This window comes from Mercenaria mercenaria, chromosome 1 (genome assembly GCF_021730395.1).
Source record: "Mercenaria mercenaria strain notata chromosome 1, MADL_Memer_1, whole genome shotgun sequence".
Taxonomy (NCBI): domain Eukaryota; kingdom Metazoa; phylum Mollusca; class Bivalvia; order Venerida; family Veneridae; genus Mercenaria; species Mercenaria mercenaria.
Window position 1 is genome coordinate 84047493 of NC_069361.1, and position 18331 is coordinate 84065823.

At 35.1% G+C, this 18331-nt stretch overlaps 1 protein-coding gene across 1 annotated transcript in view; it reads left to right on the forward strand.

The window, feature by feature from the left end:
- Positions 1-1312: 1312 nt before the first annotated feature.
- LOC128559887 (thioredoxin domain-containing protein 16-like) overlaps positions 1313-18331 on the forward strand; it is a 30038-nt gene continuing 13019 nt past the window's right edge. Inside the window, exons 1-8 of the mRNA XM_053552809.1 lie at positions 1313-1501; positions 7610-7772; positions 8810-8892; positions 10429-10508; positions 15135-15209; positions 16484-16605; positions 16942-17032; positions 17912-18065. Coding sequence (XP_053408784.1) covers positions 7613-7772; positions 8810-8892; positions 10429-10508; positions 15135-15209; positions 16484-16605; positions 16942-17032; positions 17912-18065 — 765 coding nt within the window. The 5' untranslated portion in view covers positions 1313-1501; positions 7610-7612. The remainder of the gene's footprint in view (positions 1502-7609; positions 7773-8809; positions 8893-10428; positions 10509-15134; positions 15210-16483; positions 16606-16941; positions 17033-17911; positions 18066-18331) is intronic.

The window sequence follows — 18331 nt, forward strand, 5'->3', positions numbered from 1 at the left end:
TGGGAGTTGCACTCGACTCTGTCTCATTGAGGCAAACATTTACGCCAAATAAAAAAAAATTTGCTTTACGCATGGCAAAGTTACAGCCCAGACAAGCTCTAAAATGACGTTTGACCCAAAGTGTGACCTTGACCTTTGAGAAAGGGAACTGAGGTTTGCGCACGCCACTCTGTCTCATAGAGTTGGACATGTTCGCCAAAGAAAAAAAAAGATTGCTCCATACTTCCCAAAGTTATGGCCTTGACAAGCTCTAAAATATCCTTTGACCCCTAACTGTGACCTTGACCTTTGAGATAGGAACTTGGTTTTGCACATGATACTCTCTCCTTGAGTTAAACATTTATGCCAAATATAAACAAGATTCCTCAATACATGTCAAAGTTATGGGCCAGACAAGATCTGAGTTGCTAGAGTTATTTTCATTTTAAATGCCAATCTATAAATATACATGTATAAGAAACAAATACTAATGTGCCTCATATCTAAGATAAACTCTGCCTGACCTTACATGAACAGCTGGAAGTCAGTGATGTAACCATGGGCTGGAATACCTTATCATTGACAGATCTTGTATAATCTAAATGGCCAGTGTGAATGGATAGAGGATGAATAAGAACTGCTTGATCATTGATAATTCATCCGCATTGTTCATGAATGGGACTACTTTGTGTAGCACATGAACAAATTCCTTTGGATGTGATTTGGAATCAAATAAAGATGCTACATGATTGTCAGAAATACACTTAACTTTGCTAGCGGGATAAACTCCGCAACCAAAAATGAATCAGGGCTACTATTATTTAAGGCTGATCACTACCAAATAGAATGTAAGCCTCCGCTGGTCTAGTAGTCCAAATATAAATAGTGCTAATCTTTTTTTTCCTTTCCTAGTGCCATTTCTCAACAGCAACGTACTTACTTTTACCCTACCGCATTTCAGTATGTATCACTTTGCATTCTATCGAAATCGGCATGTTCCTATCGCATGCCAGGTAAATACGGCAGCGTAAGAATTTAATGTCTCAAAAAGAGAAATTGAAGGAAGCGAAAAGTAGTAAATTCAGCGGGTTGTATTTAACGAACTGTAGTTTTCTTATATAAAAGTTAACACCCACTTTTCTTTTTGTTTTTCTAAAGTAGCGATCTAGTTCTTTATGGAAATATAAGTCTCTGAAAATTTGATATGCTAGAAAATGTCAAAAAAGCGTTATGAAGTTGATTTTATATGAAATAAAGAACAGCCGGATTTAGTGGTGTTCAGCCTTAAATCGAACATGTAAAATATAGTGGTTTACAGCCCAAGCAAATTTATCAGCTTTTAAATTGAACGTAACCAGGATGCAAAATAAATTACCTGACATTTGGACATGAATTTCTCCAAGATAACTACTTTGTAACGTTTTTTATAGTGATATCCGTGTAATATAAGTATAACACAACTAACTGTAAGCACGGCAGGTTTTAAATTTAATTGGATTTCCCGATAACCGCAGGCAAATTGGTAAGTAGTCTATGATTCGGATATCTGTAATTTTCGGGTAACTTCTAACAGCTGCGGATTTCTTTTCGCAAAGAACTGTCGGCAAAAGAAAATATATGTTTATATATTATTTGTGAGTATGTTTAATTTTCATATTTTCATTTTTCTTGTCATTTATTCTTGTTACTGAGAGAAAAAAAATGAATGATTGTAACAAACAGTTTTTACGATGGAAGTGTCTAGGGGTACGGATCCTAGGGATTTTAGAGCGGAATAGCAGGGCGCCATGCCCTGCCCATTTTTAGCGCCGCCCTTTTGCCTTTCTTCAGCGCCCTTTTGCCCTTTGAAAGGGCACCCCTTTGAACTACCAGCCAATCATTTGTCAAAATAGCAGACGTCCCAAAAAACTGTCAGACAATATGCAGATATGACAATCGCAGACTACACACAGGTGCTGTGTATTTGCCAAAAGCGTGTATGCATAGTAACGGATTAAAAGACGATGACCAACTGAAGCGTAACAAACAACAATTAGAGAGATATTGTTCAAGCAAAAAAAAAACAAAGAACAACGAAAAAAATACTCGATCATTTACGGATAGTAATGGCAATCTTAGATTTTAGCATAGACAGTTAGCGCGGAGAGTAGTTTCCATTTACCGAAATGTCGAAAATCGTAAATAAAATTATTTTGAAGTTGGAAAATCGTCTATACATGTGTATACTACATACTCAGGATTCGGGGGTGGTCCTGGGGGTAAAAAATCTGCGCATTTTACACAAGTATCAACGGTATGTTCAGTTATATGACGAATGTATAATGACATTTATTGGAAAATGTATTCAGATTTGCACTAGAAGAAACTTGCAATGAATTTTGAAGAAAAAACATTATTCCTGTTTGTTTATATAACATGCTTATCATTGATAAATACATACTGTTTGTTTTGTTATTTGCATTCATTATTTTTGTCTTGCAAGTATTTTTTATAAGAAATAAAATGTTACGTTCAGCATAAAGATTTTATTGCACAACCTAAATGTACAATGTAGTAACTTACAAAATAAACATTTATAACCCAAAACGACGGAAATATACCTTTTGATTTTTGTAGACAAAGGTGCGCAACGCGCAAAATGCACCCTGCCCCTTTTTAGCAGCACCCTGCCCTTTTTAGAGCTCTAGAAAAATCCCAAGATCCGTACCTTTAGACAAGCCTGGTCACCAGGTCAAATCAAAGGAAAAGCTTGTTAACACTGTAGAGGCCAGATTTATGACTATCTTCATGAAACTTTGTCAGAATGTTAATCTTGATGATCTATAGGTCAATTTCAAATCTGGGTCAGGTGGGATCAAAAACTAGGTCACTAGGTCAGATCAAAGGAAAAGCTAGTTAACACTCTAGAGGCCACTTTTATGACTGTATCTTCATGAAACTTGGTCAGAATGTTAATCTTAATGATCTCAGGGCTTCCATTAAGCGGCGTCCCGGCGTAAAATACGCCAAAAATTATGATCCGTACGCCAGTACACAGTGTCAGAGGCGTACAAAGGACTTCCCATATTTTCAGCAGACGACAAAATCAATACACCGTGACGTAACTTCACTCGAATGACGTGATTAGCTCCACCCCGTAACTAATCAAAGTGGTTTAACTCTTGATTGACAGCTTCGTAAAAACTGCCGGAATTGTTTGAAGTGTGAGACTAGTGTGAAAGCATCGTGTTTGATAGACTGATCATAGAGACCGTCTGTAAATGTAAACCGTTATAAATCCAGATCAGTTGACATGTTTAGAAGGCGCTATTAATTGCCGACAATAAAACATTAAATGCATTTGGCTCGGATTAAGTTGATGAAACAAGCTTCGAAGTCGGAAGACAAAGTAACTAATTGTGGAAAATTTATCGATAATTTCAGCACAAAAAACCTCGGCAAGTAACTATATTCTTCTAGCAAATGACATTTCACATACAGTTTAAATTAAAACATTTTTTTCCGATTGGTAATAAATTTGCTACTTACTTTGGATTTTCGTAAATGATAAATCCTACTTTCACACTATTTTTTTTTCTAGGAAAAAAAAAAAAAAAACCAAAAAAAGCCCATTCAGTTTGTCTTCTATTAAGAACTGACATCTCTGACACATTTTGATGAATAGCCTGAAACAAACATGGCAGCTAAACGTTGGCAAAATTTTCCTTTACTGATTTTCTTTGATGTGGAATGAAAGTTAACTGGTTGGGTATTGCCAGGTGAATGACGTAATTTGACATAATTCTACTCCAAGTAAAATGTACTTAAGATTTTTTAAAGTGGATTTTCATTATGTAGCTGAACAACAGTAGGTCTGTTGATTTTAATAAAAATGCTGACTGTTGCTATACGTATAATGAAACAATAAAATATTTTTTTTTGTAAAATAAAATATTTTCTAATCATTCTAGTGGTCCTTTTCTCTAAATTCTATTACTTTACACATTGTTCTGAACCAGTTAGATATGATGATGATAGTAATGATGATGATGATGATATTGAAGGTCATTGTACGAAGTGATACTACCTAGGACTCCAAGAAAATTTAAGAGGGACTCCAAAATCTTAATGTTAGGCAGTCCTGACTCCATGAAATTGAATCTTAATGGAAGCCCTGTGATCTCAAGGTCCAGTTTGAATCTGGGTCATGTAGGGTCAAAAACTAGGTCACCAGGTCAAATCAAAGGAAAAGCTAGTTTACACTGTAGAGGCCACATTTATGACCATATCTTAATGAAACATGGTCTGTTGTTAATCTTGATTATCTATAGGTCAAGTTCAAATCTGTGTCAGGTGGGGTCAAAAACTAGGTCACTAGGTCAAATCAAAGGAAAAGCTTGATAACATCCTAGAGGTTACAATTTGGGCCCAATCTTAATGAAACTTGGTCAGAATGTTATCCTCAATAAAATCTTGGATGAAATTGATCTTGGGTCAAACGGGGTCAAAAAATAGGTCACCAGGTCAAATCAAAGGAAAAGCTTGTTAACACTGTAGAGGCCAGATTTATGACTATATCTTCATGAAACTTGGTCAGAATATTAATCTTGATGATCTATAGGTTCAGTTTGAATCTGGGTCAGGTGGTGTCAAAAACTAGGTCACTAGTTCAAATCAAAGGAAAAGCTAGTAAACTCTCTAGAGGCCACATTTATGACTGTATCTTCATGAAACTTTGTCAGAATGTTAATCTTAATGATCTCAATATTCTTTTTGAATCTGGGTCATGTAGGATCAAAAACTAGGTCACCAGGTCAAATCAAAGGAAAAGCTAGTTTACACTGTAGAGGCCACATTTATGACCATATCTTAATGAACATGGTCTGTTGTTAATCTTGATTATCTATAGGTCAAGTTCAAATCTGTGTCAGGTGGGGTCAAAAACTAGGTCACTAGGTCAAATCAAAGGAAAAGCTTGATAACATCCTAGAGGTTACAATTTGGGCCCAATCTTAATGAAACTTGGTCAGAATGTTATCCTCAATAAAGTCTTGGATGAAATTGATCTTGGGTCAAACGGGATCAAAAAATATGTCACCAGGTCAAATCAAAGGAAAAGCTTGTTAACACCGTAGAGGCCAGATTTATGACTGTATCTTCATGAAACTTGGTCAGAATATTAATCTTGATGATCTATAGTTTCAGTTTGAATCTGGGTCAGGTGGTGTCAAAAACTAGGTCACCAGGTCAAATCAAAGGAAAAGCTAGTTTACACTGTAGAGGTCACATTTATGACCATATCTTAATGAAACTTGGTTTGTATGTTAATCTTGATTATCTATAGGTCAAGTTCAAATCTGTGTCAGGTGGGTCAAAAACTAGGTCACTAGGTCAAATCAAAGGAAAAGCTTGTTAACACTCTAGATGCCACATTTATGACTGTATCTTCACCGTCCGCCATCCGTCTGTAAACTTTTACTTTAAACGACATCTCCTCATAAACCGCTAGGCCAATTTCATCCAAACTTCACAGGAATGTTCTTTGGGTGAAGCTCTACAAAAGTTATTCAAAGAATTGAATTCAATGCAGAACTCTGGTTGCAACCGAAAGGAAAAACTTAAAAAATCTTCTTCCCAAAAACCAGAAGCCCTAGAGCTTAGATATTTGGTGTGTAGCATTGCCTAGTGGACCCCTACCAAATTTGTTCAAATCATGACCCCAGGTCAAAATTGACCCCGTCCCAGGGGTCACTTTATTTTACATAGGAAAATCTTAAAAAATCTTCTTCTCAAAAACCAGAAGCCCTAGAGCTTAGATATTTGACATGTTGCATTTCCTAGTGGACTTCTACTAAAGTTGTTCAAATCATGACCCCAGGGGTCACTTGATTTTACATAGATTTCTATAGGAAAATCTTCAAAAAAATTTAAAAAATAAACCAGAAGGCCTAGAGCTTAGATATTTCACATGTAGCATTGCCTAGCGTACCTCTACAAAATTTGTTCAAATTGTGACCCCCGGGTTCAAAATTGACCCCGTACCAGGGGTCACTTGATTTTATATAGGAAAATCTTCAAAAAATTTCTAAAAATAAACAGGAAGGCCTAGATCTTAGATATTTCACATGTAGCATTGCTTAGTGGACCTCTACAAAATTTGTTCAAATCGTGACCCACGGGTTCAAAATTGACCCCGTACCAGGGGTCACTTGATTTTATATAGGAAAATCTTCAAAAATTTTCTAAAAATAAACCAGAAGGCCTAGATCTTAGATATTTGACATGTAGCATTGCCTAGTAGATTTCTACAAAATTTGTTCAAATCGTGATCCCCGGGGTCAAATTGACCCCACCCCAGGGGGTTACTTGATTGTACATAGAAAAATCTTCAAAATTTTCTAAAAATAAACCAGAAGGCCTAGAGCTTAGATATTTGACATCTAGCATTGCCTAGTAGACCTCTACAAAATTTGTTCAAATCTTGACCCCCCAGGGTCAAATTGACCCAGCCCCAGGGGTTACTTGATTGTACATAGGGAAATCTTCATAAATTTGCTAAAAATAAACCAGAAGGCCTAGATCTTAGATATTTGATATGTAACATTGCCTAGTAGACTTCTACAAACTTTGTTCAAATTATGACCCCCGGGGTAAAATTGACCCCACCCCAGGGGTTACTTGATTGTACATCAGAAAATCTTCCAGAAAATTTCTAAAAATCATCAGTTTGACATTTGAACATGTAGCTCATATTACTCAGGTGAGTGATCCAGGGTCATCATGACCCTCTTGTTTCTCAATTCATAATCATTTATATTTTTGGAATTATTCTGTAAGGTATAGTGACTACTGTATATACAGACACTAAATAGGAAAATGATGAGAAAAAAAGGTAGTCGCATAATGGCAAATGGTTCTCAGTATTTTGCTCTGTAGAGGTATTTTCCTTATTTTCTTAGCAATTTTTTCGCTGAAATCAGATGACAGATCTATGCTTGACATTCAGGGGGCATTTTTGTTTTCATTGAAATGATAGCATGACAGAATTTGTCATGGAATATTGGGTCATACACCACCACTACAATTTGGGATCCTTTTTTACATGTGGCTGGTTTTGCAGTCTGTGTTTGACTGAAAATATTTTTCTTGCATCAAACATGACCCCAACTTTTCTTTTGATTTTTACTCAACAATGACAATATTTTTCAAGAAAATGTAAGTTACAGCCATTTAAAACGGGTCCTTATATGTGTTGCAGCCATTGAAAATAATCAAATTCGTCAATTTTATACAAAATAAAGAAGGCCAGCTATTTAGTGTGTTCATGCCTGTAAGGCGCTTTTGAACATGTATATATAGGTTCTATATATACATATAAATGTGTACTGTGTAAATGTGGTATGGTGATGTCAATAATAATATTTAGTCTATGTAATCCTAGACATGTAAATGACAGATGGATGTTTTAAGTAAACAGATCCAAGAATTGCAGAATTACAGAATATGAGATTATGTATGTATTGAGTTCACTCAAAACAATCAGTTAACAATACAGCATATAGAAATACAAATAAAATATGGTCAAATGATTGTTTAAGGAATCTGTATGTTTAAATCTTTATGTATAAATGGTTCTTTTTTTCATCGACAGGCAATGATGAAGGTGATTTTCTTGTTATGTGTTGCCTGCACTTTATGCCACACTCTAAAAGTAGACTTCACAACAAGTAAAATACTTCAGCTACAAGGTCAGAACACTGTGAAGAAATTCTTACAGAGTAATCAAGTACGGGTCATCTACTTTTACAAGAAAGGTAATTCTTATAAAGTAATTAAGTATGTGTCATCTGCTATTGCCAGAAAGGTAAATTCTTACAAAATAATCAAGAACGAGTCATCAGCTATTAAAAGAAAGGTATACCTTGGCATCAAATATTTTTCAGTACTATTGTAGTATATTATTTCATGATGTACAATATGAACCATCAATTGATCCGGTACTCAGTCATAAAATGCTAGTTTGCAATGCACTTTCGTTATTCAAATTCCTTTTTCCCCTAAGAAGCAGACTTGTACATCGCAATCTTTTCAGTTATATGTTACGGCTTTTTTTATTCTGATGCATAATTATGAAGGTTAAGAATTTTGAAGTTTACACATTTTGTGATTTGTATTGAATCAAACCGATGTAATCACTGTAGACAAAAGAAGTTCCCAACTCACTGTGTACTAAGCATGTGTAATTGTTAAGAATAATCGGAGCTATTCTACTCACTCTGGCATCGGGGATTAGCGTCACACCTTGATTGAAGTTTGCATGCAAGTACATAAAGCAATCATTTAAAGGCATATAGCTTTGAAACTTATATTTTCTTTTTCTAGGTCAATTACTTACCTCCCTGGGTCTAAGTCTCATAACTCTGACATGTATTTTGGCCAAATTATGCCCCCTTTTGGACTTAGAAAATCTTGGTTAAAGTCTTGCATGCAAGTTACAAATGTTGGTTAAAGTTTTGCATGCAAGATACTATCTCCAAACCTAATGCAGTTATTGATCTGAAACTTCACATGTGTCTTTAGGGAAAAAATTATTTCCCCTTTTGAACTTAACAACTTCTGGTTAAAGTTTTGCATGCATGTTACTATCTCAAAAACTAATGCAATTATTGAATTGATACTCCATAGATGTTTTAACATTTAGGGTAATATTCCTGTATCTGGGACAACAATTCGAAAAGTCAAGCATTGGCTGTCTTATGGACAGCTCTTGTTTTAATTCGGTTTAAATGAAATATACAGAGTATATTATTTCACATGTTACACCGGGTTTTTTTTTGTTTTGTTTTTTCAGATGTAAAGTTTCTGAAATTTTTCATCAGAGAGCTTGAAAAATCAGCAGAGTTTCTGGAATTGTATGGTGTCCAAACAGGATTTGTAAGTATAGTTAAATTTGCCTTAGCAGCTACCTGTATTAAAGTTCCATAAGGTGTTAAAAAGTGATACAACAGCTGTTCAAATAGATGTTATGCAAAATTATTTGGATAGAAAAGTGTTACTTTTAATACTGCACATGAGACTGTACAGTTTGAGCTACAAAGGGAGGTAATCAAAGACAACCTTCTACTATATTCATCGATATTCAAACATTTTAGAAAATAATTATCATACATAGGCTTTAATAAGTAATTTACATATTTTTATGTTAATAACGAAAAATGTGGCAGCCACATTTTAAATAAGGGCATTATGAGCCTTTAAGCAGCCACTTGTCTTAAAGGTGGTCAATCACATTTGAGGAACATTTTCTGACACTATTTAATATTTATATATTCTGTTAGAGATTTATTTAAGGAACAAAAAGACCCATTACATAAAGTTAGATACCTATTGGAAATGTATGATTTATTACTTCTTAAGAAATTTTGTAATTATCTCCCTTTGAAACAAAAGTGTTTAAAAAGTGGATTATTTCTTTTAATTTCAATGTAATTTCTAGTTTTACATTTGCATTTGATATATATTGGAATATTACAACTACCTGAAACAAAAGGCAAGTTTTGAAACAAAGTGTAGCTTTGGAATTGATTTATTTTAAATCTATCTGGGTTGCGCAACCAAGATAGACAAAGGGAGGTAATAATAATTTTATAAACTTGCATTTCTAATGAATTTGGCAAAATATGTTCTTGTCAATGCAAATCTTTTACAACTCTTAATACAGTAGTGCTTATATTCATAACATTCCTTAGGCAATGTATGTTTATTAAATTTATACTTATGCTAAAATAACGCTATCTTGGTTGGGCAACCAGGATAGGAAAATCATAGTTTAAAAATTCTTCCAGTGAAAATCTGATGTGTATTAAGAACTTGATAAACACAAATAAGTGTAAATTATCAGTTGGTAAAGTTTTTAAAAAATCTGAAAGTTGACCAAAATCTGATTAACCACCTTTAAGCAGTCAGTCAGCTTACTTCATTTTGTTTGAATTTCAACCTGGATTAAGCATCCACCTGCCTTAAGCAGCCACTCCCTTTACTAGCTGTTTAATACATGGTTGACAGTTACATTGACCTATCTATTCCATTCTTCAAGTGGGAATAAAAAATTTTGAGGGAATTCATGCTAGGGAGTTAGTCAGTTGATTTGAACCTATTTGAGAAACTGGTGTAGAAATAACAAAGATTTGCATTTGTCCCTTGTTTACATGAAAAGTTGTTAATAGATTTTCAGGGAAGTTTTAAACCTCTCTGATCATTGATTGTCAAGTAATTCTAATAAAAAGATAATAAGTTTACTTCCTCTCATTTCCTTTCCAAGACTTCATTTGCTTAAACGGACCAAAATAATTTTTAAAAAACATGATAAAGTTATAAAGGAAAGAAACTTCAGGCTATCTTAACAATTTATTGTTTTTTAGTGAGTATTGCATGTACTAAATATTTGTGATTATTTTGTGTTTATTTCAGTGTAACTGTACTGAGAAGATAAATAAAGATGTTACAGATTGTAAGAAGGCTGGAATTGAAAACAGTGTACATACATACAGGTAAATCTCACTTTTCTGACATTTTAACATTCCAAAATTTATATCCACATACATTTATATCAACCATGTTTTACCTTCAAGTGGCATTTTGATATTGTCCCAAATTATATTGAATTTTGGCATTTGGTAGGTCTCTGGTGTAACTTTATACAAATCCAGTGCGGATTATTGCATAATTTAGACAGTTTGAATTATGCATTGCTGACTTTTTTTTGTTTCCTTCTCAGCTCTGTCTGAAGACAGATTCAAAAATGTTTTTTTCTTGTTGCCATTTTCTTGCATTATTTTTATACGCCCGAAGGGACTTATTATGTTATACCCTCGGTGTCCGTCCGTTAGCAATTTCATGTCCGCTCTGTAACTCTTGAACCCCTTGAAGGATTTCAAAGAAACTTGACACAAATGTTCACCACACCGAGACGACATGCAGAGCGTATATTTTGGATGTCTCGCTTCAAGGTTTTTACTTGTATAGGTGGCGCCTGGTGTTAGGCAGCTTAATTTGAGGCTCTCAATAAAATTGGATTTTAAGTGATTTATACTGTTCACAGAAACTGGATTTTTGGCAGAAATAATTATGAATATATACTAATCATGCAGATGAATTTAATTTTTGGAGTTACTATTGCATTTGTGTTTTTGAATCAATCAATTCATAACAAAGGATTTCATAGGATTCATAGTGACCTAAATTTTGTGAACTCCATCTCAGTGATCATAATGGATGATCCAAATCACACATTTACCGTTATAAAGTATAGTGTTGACCAATTGGTGAGATTTTCTTCAGTGCCTAGACAATGGATTAAACCTGATCAGAATGTATTGACTAGATTAAAAAGCCTGGGGATATTGAACTTTAGAAGGAAAAAAGCAGGTCGCCCAAGGACTAAGAAACAAAATGGTGTAAATCTAAATAATCTTGTGTATCCAAAACGTTGTAACACCTTAGGCAGTTATAAACAGAATGTTATATGTATGACTTTAAATTGCCGGTCTTTAATCAGGAAAGATGTGCTTGTTGGACAATTGCTCCGCGAAGAAAATATTGACTTTGCAATATTAACAGAAACTTGGTATTCAGATGAGAAATGACACCAATTTGAATCCTCAGACCTTAACCAAAATGGTTATAAAATTAGTGTATCAAACCGTAGAAACAGGGTTGGCGGGGGTGTTGCATTGACTTGTCGAAGTGGTATTAACATGCGTAGAATGTCAACCGGTGTGACTCAAAGTTTTGAGTACGGACTATGGCAACTTATTTTCAAAAATATCACCATGCACTGTGTGGGTATATATAGGCCTCCTGCGTTGGCTATGACCAACCAGTTTGTGGCAGACTTTTTCCAGTATGTAGAAGATGTGGTTCCAAAGTATTCCAATCTCATGTTCATGGGTGATTTTAACCTACATATTCAGGATGATAGTAATGCTATAGCGGAATTCAAAAATTCATTATTTGCTCTTGGTTTGACGCAGCATGTAGATTTTCCCTCCCATGTCCACGGTCACAGTCTTGACCTAGTAATCACCGAAGTTGCCAATGGCATTGACATTCTTTCATGTGAACCGGGTCCTTTTTTGTCCGACCATTGTGCTGTCAAAATCTTAACTAAGGTGAGAAAGGAAAATATTGTCAGCAAATCTGTTGTTTTTCGGAACTTTAAAGACATGGATGAATCTGAGTTTGCTAAGGATCTTGGAGATATGTCCATTTGTAGCGAATCCGTCGATCAGTACGTACAGCAATTTGAAGATGAAATTAATATACTTCTTGATAAACATGCTCCGAAAAAAGAAAAAATGCAAATTTATAGAGCTTCAAAACCCTGGTTCACTGAGGATATTCATTCCATGAAACGACTGGTCCGTAGATCTGAGAAATTGTGGAGAAAATACCGCCAACCCAAAGACTATGAAACTTTCAAAGCAGACCTAAATAACTATCGCTATGCTCTAAAACGAGAAAAGGAGTTAACTATAAGCCAGAAAGTACTCGAGTCCAAGGGAGACTCAAAGAAACTCTACCGCTTTGTAAAAGACTTAACTGGAAGCAAGTCTGAGAACCCCATGCCAACTGTGGAGGACGGTAGTAACTTAGCTGATAAGTTTGCTGATTATTTTATGGATAAAATAGAGAAAATACGAGAGTCTTTGAAAGATTTTGAACACTTCAGTCCGGTTGTGAAAAATGTGCCAACTTTTGAAAACTTTGAAGAACTCACAAATGAGGAAGTTAGAAAACTTATCAATCAATTACAAACAAAATCATCAGAACTTGACATTCTCCCTTCGAATGTTTTAATGTCATTCCATAATGAGCTGTTGCCTTCAATCACTAGGCTTGTGAATCTTTCCTTGACACAAGGAGTGTTTCCGATAAAATGGAAACAGGCGACTGTCAGACCACTTTTGAAAAAGTCTGGCCTTGAACTGAAATTTGCCAATTATCGCCCTGTCAGCAACTTGTCATTCTTATCAAAATTAATTGAAAAAGCAGCACTTTATAGACTAAATCATCATGTCAATAAGCATAACCTCCTCCCAAAGAACCAGTCTGCTTATAGGCAGTTTCACTTGTGTGAGTCTGCTTTGCTCCGACTTGTGAACGATTTGCTTGATGGGATGGAACATCAGGAGGTAACAGCTTTAATAGCTATAGACCTTAGTGCGGCATTTGATACCGTTGATCATGACATCCTAGTTGACGTACTGAAAAATCAATATGGTGTTTGTGGTTAAGCACTGGAATGGGTGGATTCGTACCTACGACCTCGTAGCTGTAGTGTGAGGGTTGATAAAACATCATCTCAGCGTGATCTAACATGTAGTGTTCCGCAAGGAAGTTGTTTGGGCCCCTGGCTCTATTTGACCTATGCCGGAACGCTCTTTGACATTGTACCCCCATCTATTTTCGTGTTTGGATTTGCAGATGACCATACTGCGAACGTTCGTTTTCAGCCAACAGTCATCACAGAAAAGACTGCAATTCAAGACCTTCAAAATTGTGCTACTGTTATTAATGATTGGATGAACAGTAACAAACTAAAAATGAACACATCTAAAACAGAATTTGTAATGTTTGATAGTCGCCAACAGTTGAATAAGTGTTCCACTACAGACATTGAAATATGCAGTGATTAAATCAAAGTGCAGAGTTGTGTTAGATACTTAGGCGCTTTTCTAGATGACACACTTAATTTCAAGGAGCATATAAAAAGGAAATGTAAAACTGCAATGTTGAATTATTTCAAGATCAAAAGTATCCGTAAATACCTAACCAAAGAAGCCACTGAAATATTGGTTTTGTCATTAGTAATTTCTCACTTGGATTACTGTAATGTTATTCTTTATGGTGTTGCTAATTGTGAAGTAGGTAAATTACAACGTATTCAGAATATGTGCGCCAAACTTGTTCTCAACCGTAAGATGCGTGATAGTTCAAAACAGGCATTATATGACTTGCACTGGCTACCTGTGAAGGCAAGAATCAATTTTAAGATCCTTACTTATATGTACAACTGCTTTGTTGGTAATGCTCCTCAATATCTAATAGAACTTTTGTCTAGTAAAATTTCAAAACGTACACTACGTTCGTCAGAATCATCAGTAGGATGCTATGTTGTCCCTTATAACAAGAAAAAAACATTCAGTGACAGAAGCTTCAGTACGATTGGGCCAAAACTTTGGAACGAACTGCCATTAAATCTCAGACAAAGTGAATCAGTTAAAATCTTCAAAAAGCAGTTGAAAACTCACTTCTTCAAAGACTACTATTCATTGTTCTAAAATTCATACTACAGCAATTACATTGAAGCAAATCAAGACTTTGTGTTAATACTGATGAATTTTTTTTACTGTTTTTAATGCATGAGTGTACAACGCCATTGAAGATGCTTTGTGTGTTGAAATAGGCGTTTAAGAAAATTCTCAAGTTTCAAGTTTCAAGGTCAAGGTCACACTTAGGGGTCAAAGGTCATATCAGTTTGTTACGTGTCCACTCTGTAACTCTTGAACTGCTTGAAGGATTTCAAAGAAACTTTGTACAAATGTTCACCACACCAAGACGACATGCAGAGCGCATGTTTCGAATGACTCGCTTCAAGGTCAGGGTCACACTTAGGGGTCAAAGGTCATATATGTCTTTGCTTTGTGTATGTTGCTCTGCATTGCAGTGCTGTTAATTTTATTTGGCAGATCCCTTTTTTGTTCACTTACAATAAAAAAAATTTGAATTACTTCCCTTTTATTTTACTCTAAATAGCTTATTTTGAAAATTTTTATTATTGGCCTTAGGGAAAAACAGATACCACTTTTATGTGGTACTACATGGATGGTACCTCCAATTTTTAGGTGTTATTTGACATACCTGTACCTGGTAAGGATTTTATTGTGGACTTAGAACTTTTTTTGGAATTCCTTCCCTTTGTTGTTCCTGTCCTTTGGGCTTCAACAGTCAAGTTCTTTAAATTTTGCTCCCATCCTCTGATGTAACCCTTAGGGCGTATATTGCCCCGCTTGGCAGAGCTCTTGTTTTCATTTTTGTTGCTTTGCCAAAAAGGGTATGGAGATGTATTTTTCATCTACCAGTGTGTAAAATTAATACATGTACGTACATTTCAGGACAGGGACTCTGTTGCTATCACTAGAACTTGAGACAATGTTTGATGTCAACTCTATAATGTCCAATATCCTACAGTAAGTTTAATCTTCTTCTAGCTTTTCATTCTCAATCTGACACAGCATTAACCTCAGCAGATGACATCAGCTCATAGGACAGTTTGGTGCTCGAAACAAACGTATGAAATAAATTTTCAAAGTATTGACCCACATCTTCCTGTATATATATAATTTTTCCCCATTCACCTTTATATTTTGGTGAAAAAAACCTTTCATTTAGTAAATCAGTATAAATAGCTTTTTACCTCGTCTGATTTAAAAAAAAAAAAGACGCGGTATTGTCGGCACTTGATTGTCGGCGTTGGTTAATTTTTTTGTTTAGGTCCACCATTTTTCAAAAACTATAAGAGCTACAGCTTTAAAACTTTGCATACTTGTTTATAATTATTAGGGGACCATGTAGGCCAAGAACCATGACTGATATGCATTTTATCAGAATTGTGGTCCTTTTTGTACTTTGAAAATTTCAGTTTCTTGGTTAAAATTTTTGTTTAGGTCTGCCATTTCTAAAAACCTGTAAGAGCTACAGCTTTAAACATTGAACACTAAGGGACTATGTAGGCTGAGAACCATAACTCTAACATGCATTTTGTCAGAATTATGGCCCTTTTTGTACTTAAAAAATCTGAACTACAACTCTTTTCTTACCTCATATTGTCCAGCACTTGCAGACAAGCGATGGCACCTACAGGCAGTACTCTTGTTAGTACTTATTTTTAACTCAACTATTCAAAGAATAGATAGATCTGTTGGACTCACCCGTGTGCACCAGCACCCTGATTTGGTTAAGTTTTTGTATGTAAGCTGGTATCTCAGTAACCACATGTGTGAATTGATTGAAATTTCACACACTTGTCTATTGTAATGAGCTGACATGCATTGTACAAGTTCCATAACTGTTCACATTTTTACAAATTGTGCTCATTTTTCAACTTTTATATACATTGAGTTGACAAGTCTGTTGAGAAGTTGAGTGTTGCTGTCCTCTGACAGCTCTTGTTTACTTAGGGCTGCCAGTTACATGTATGACAAGTTTACTGAAAAAATTGGTTAGTGATTACAGATTGTTTTTAGTACTAGTTTACAATTGATTAAGTAGCTTCTTTAATTTATTCAAAATTTGTTGAAAAACACTTGATTTGTATACAACATAGTCAATATGTTGGCCATTTGGTTGGCCACTCCAGTCAAGACATTTCATGAGAATTGCTAATCTGTAGGTCTGTATTAGATCTGTATTAGTTATAAGAGGGCCTATCTAAAAACTTGCTGTTTATTGTTAATTTTTACAGACTGGTTATGTTACGAGAGGTGCCTATTCTACAGACTTTAAAAGAAGTAGAGAAATTTCTTGGGACAATGCGGGGGAAAAAGGACGTTATATTTGGGCATATGAAGGCAATTGGAACTTTTGGTAAGTTTTAGTAATAAATTTGTTAAGATTGTACATGAGCAATAATTGAGAATGTTTAGTGCCATGCTACTTAACTTTTTTTTAGTGTTTACACATTACTTTTATTGTAATGACATTGAGATACTATGGAAATATGTTGCCAATACCCACATATTGAATGCATGGCTTCTGAGTTAGATTACTCCTAACTTGTTAGTTGACCCATCTTACATTGCATTGTAGTAATTTACTGGTAAGAAATCCAGGGAAATGTTTAGTTTAATTGATTGTAGCAATTTTGTTTAATATGGTTTAAAATCTCATGCAAAAAAACAACATATAAATATTGCATTTCAGACCACCGTGTGTTCATGGAGGTAGCCTATGCTTATATGAACAAGTTACAGTTTGTAATATGCACAGACAAAAAGGCAACTAAATTATTTGAGTAAGTACCATCATACATGTATATAGTAGAAATGATATCATGTTGTCGACCCCAGATCATGTGTACACACTGAAAAATTCTCAAAACAAATGATTTTTAGCTCATCTGATTTAAAAAAAAAAATGATGAGTTATTGTCATGACTTGATCGGTGTCAGCGTTGGCGTTGCCTGGTTAAGTTTTATGTTTAGGTCAGCTTTTCTCCTAAACCATCAAAGCTATTGCTTTGAAACTTGTTCACTCTGTACAGCTAGAAACATAACTCCATCCTGCTTTTTTGCAAGAATTATGGCCCCTTTTGGACGTAGAAAATCCCATTTCTTGGTTAAGTTTTGTGTTTAGGTCAGCTTTTCCCCAAAACTGTCAAAGCTATTGCTTTAAAACTTGCAACACTTGTTCACCATCAAAAGCTGACTCTGTACAGCAAGAAACATAACTCTATCCAGCTTTTTGCAAGAATTATTGCCCCTTTTGGACTTAATCAGATATCAGATTTCTTGGTTAAGTTTTGCTTTTAGGTCAGCTTTTCTCCTTAACGGTCAGTTTCGGAGCTTTTGCTTTAAAACTTGGAGCAGTTATTCGCCATTAAAAGTTGACTCTGTACAGCAAATACTGTAGCTCTACATTGCTTTTTGCAAGAATTATGGCCCCTTTTGGACTCAGATAATCATTGGTAGGACAATATTTCTATTATACAGAGACAAAAAAATCAGATGAGCATCTGCACCCGCAAGGCGGTGCTCTTGTTATCCACCAAGACGATACAAACATCTGACTTAAAGCTGCTTCTCTGTAGATTTATATCAAGTTTTTAAAACTTTTAAAGTGAGATCTCCGTAATCTGCAGCACCTGATAGTTCAAATATTGGATCATTTTCAGACAGCCCCCCAGTAAAGATGTCTCTACAGTATGGTGGGTATGGACTAAAACAATGTCAACCAGTGACAGCAGTTACCATAACATCCGTTACCGTGGTGAACTTAATCTCAAAGCTCTAGCCAAGTTTGTCAGTACAGTCACAAAACCTAAAATGGTAAGCATTGATGTTTACTGTTAACTGTATGATTTTATGTGCATTTGTTCAATAAAAAAATTAATTGTGACAGGTTGAAAGGACGTCTATTTTTCTCGCTTCCTTCAGTTGCACAGCTATGGTTGTAGATATTTACCATATCAGTTACCAGGTCGGTTCGATCCCTGGCAGTATTGTACCAAAGACGTGAAAAATGGTACCAGTAGCTCCCTTGCTTGGTGCTCAGCATTAAAAGGGAAACTGGCTTCTCTTCTCTTATATGGTGA